Here is a 794-nt window from a genome sequence, read left to right as displayed (position 1 = left end):
TCCCACTTCCACATTCTCTTTCTTGCACGTAGCTTCCGCCAGAAATACCATGAAGTACTCCCACTGAGTGCGCACTTTTGTAAACGAAGCATCGCCTAGGTGCTTTGCCACAACTACCAGGGAGTCTGGCACAGAGTCAGGTTGCCGCGAAGCCATCGAGTGCTTGCGAATTGAAGCAAGTAGCTGTCGAATAACTGTCGCTTGGTGAGCTAGAAGTCCCCCAATTGTCGCATCAATACGGGGCCTTTTACCGAGGAGCAACTTCACCTGATTCCAATTGGACTCAATTCGATTGGTGGTGGTATTGCCTGCAGAGAAGTACTTCCCACGGAGATAATTTGCCCACATCGAATCGCACGTTTTCCAATTCCGCAAAAAATAAGCAAGTAGCTTGGGGCACTTCTCCTCGCACGTTCTTGTGAATGTTGCTAACTCTGTATCGAACGCTGTCTGCGTGTTGCTACATTTCGCACAACATATATAGCAACACAATAAAGCAACATAGTAAGCAACATATCATTATCAACACATGAAGCAACATACAGATTCGTACCAGTAGATTAGCTTTGCAAACGCGTCCTCCATCCTGTCGCGCTGTGACATTGTCAGGTCAAACTTGGGCCGACGGAGCACCTTTCTCCAGTATGTGAGCGCGTGAAATTGGCACAGAATAACCTTGATGCTGGGGAATGCTTTTTCCAGGACCCGCCACTCCACGAAATCTTTGTCAATAACGACAGTCTGGATCAAATTCCAGGACGGGTTCTTCTTTTTGAAGAATTCAATGATACGGT

At 47.1% G+C, this 794-nt stretch overlaps 1 protein-coding gene across 1 annotated transcript; it reads right to left on the bottom strand.

Annotated features, from left to right (window-relative positions):
- Nucleotides 1-113: 113 nt before the first annotated feature.
- Nucleotides 114-603, bottom strand: PPTG_21065 (hypothetical protein; the record flags this gene model as incomplete). The annotated part of the gene is made up of 3 exons (XM_008895518.1): nt 114-209; nt 268-460; nt 554-603. The coding sequence occupies 3 exons, from the start codon at nt 601-603 to the stop codon at nt 114-116; spliced, it is 339 nt and encodes a 112-aa protein (XP_008893766.1).
- Between the last annotated feature and the right edge of the window lie 191 nt (nt 604-794).

This window comes from Phytophthora parasitica, assembly GCF_000247585.1.
Source record: "Phytophthora parasitica INRA-310 unplaced genomic scaffold supercont2.3, whole genome shotgun sequence".
Lineage (NCBI taxonomy): Eukaryota > Oomycota > Peronosporomycetes > Peronosporales > Peronosporaceae > Phytophthora > Phytophthora nicotianae.
The sequence above is the reverse complement of the archived record's forward strand: the minus strand, read 5'-3'. Positions and strand labels throughout refer to the sequence as shown.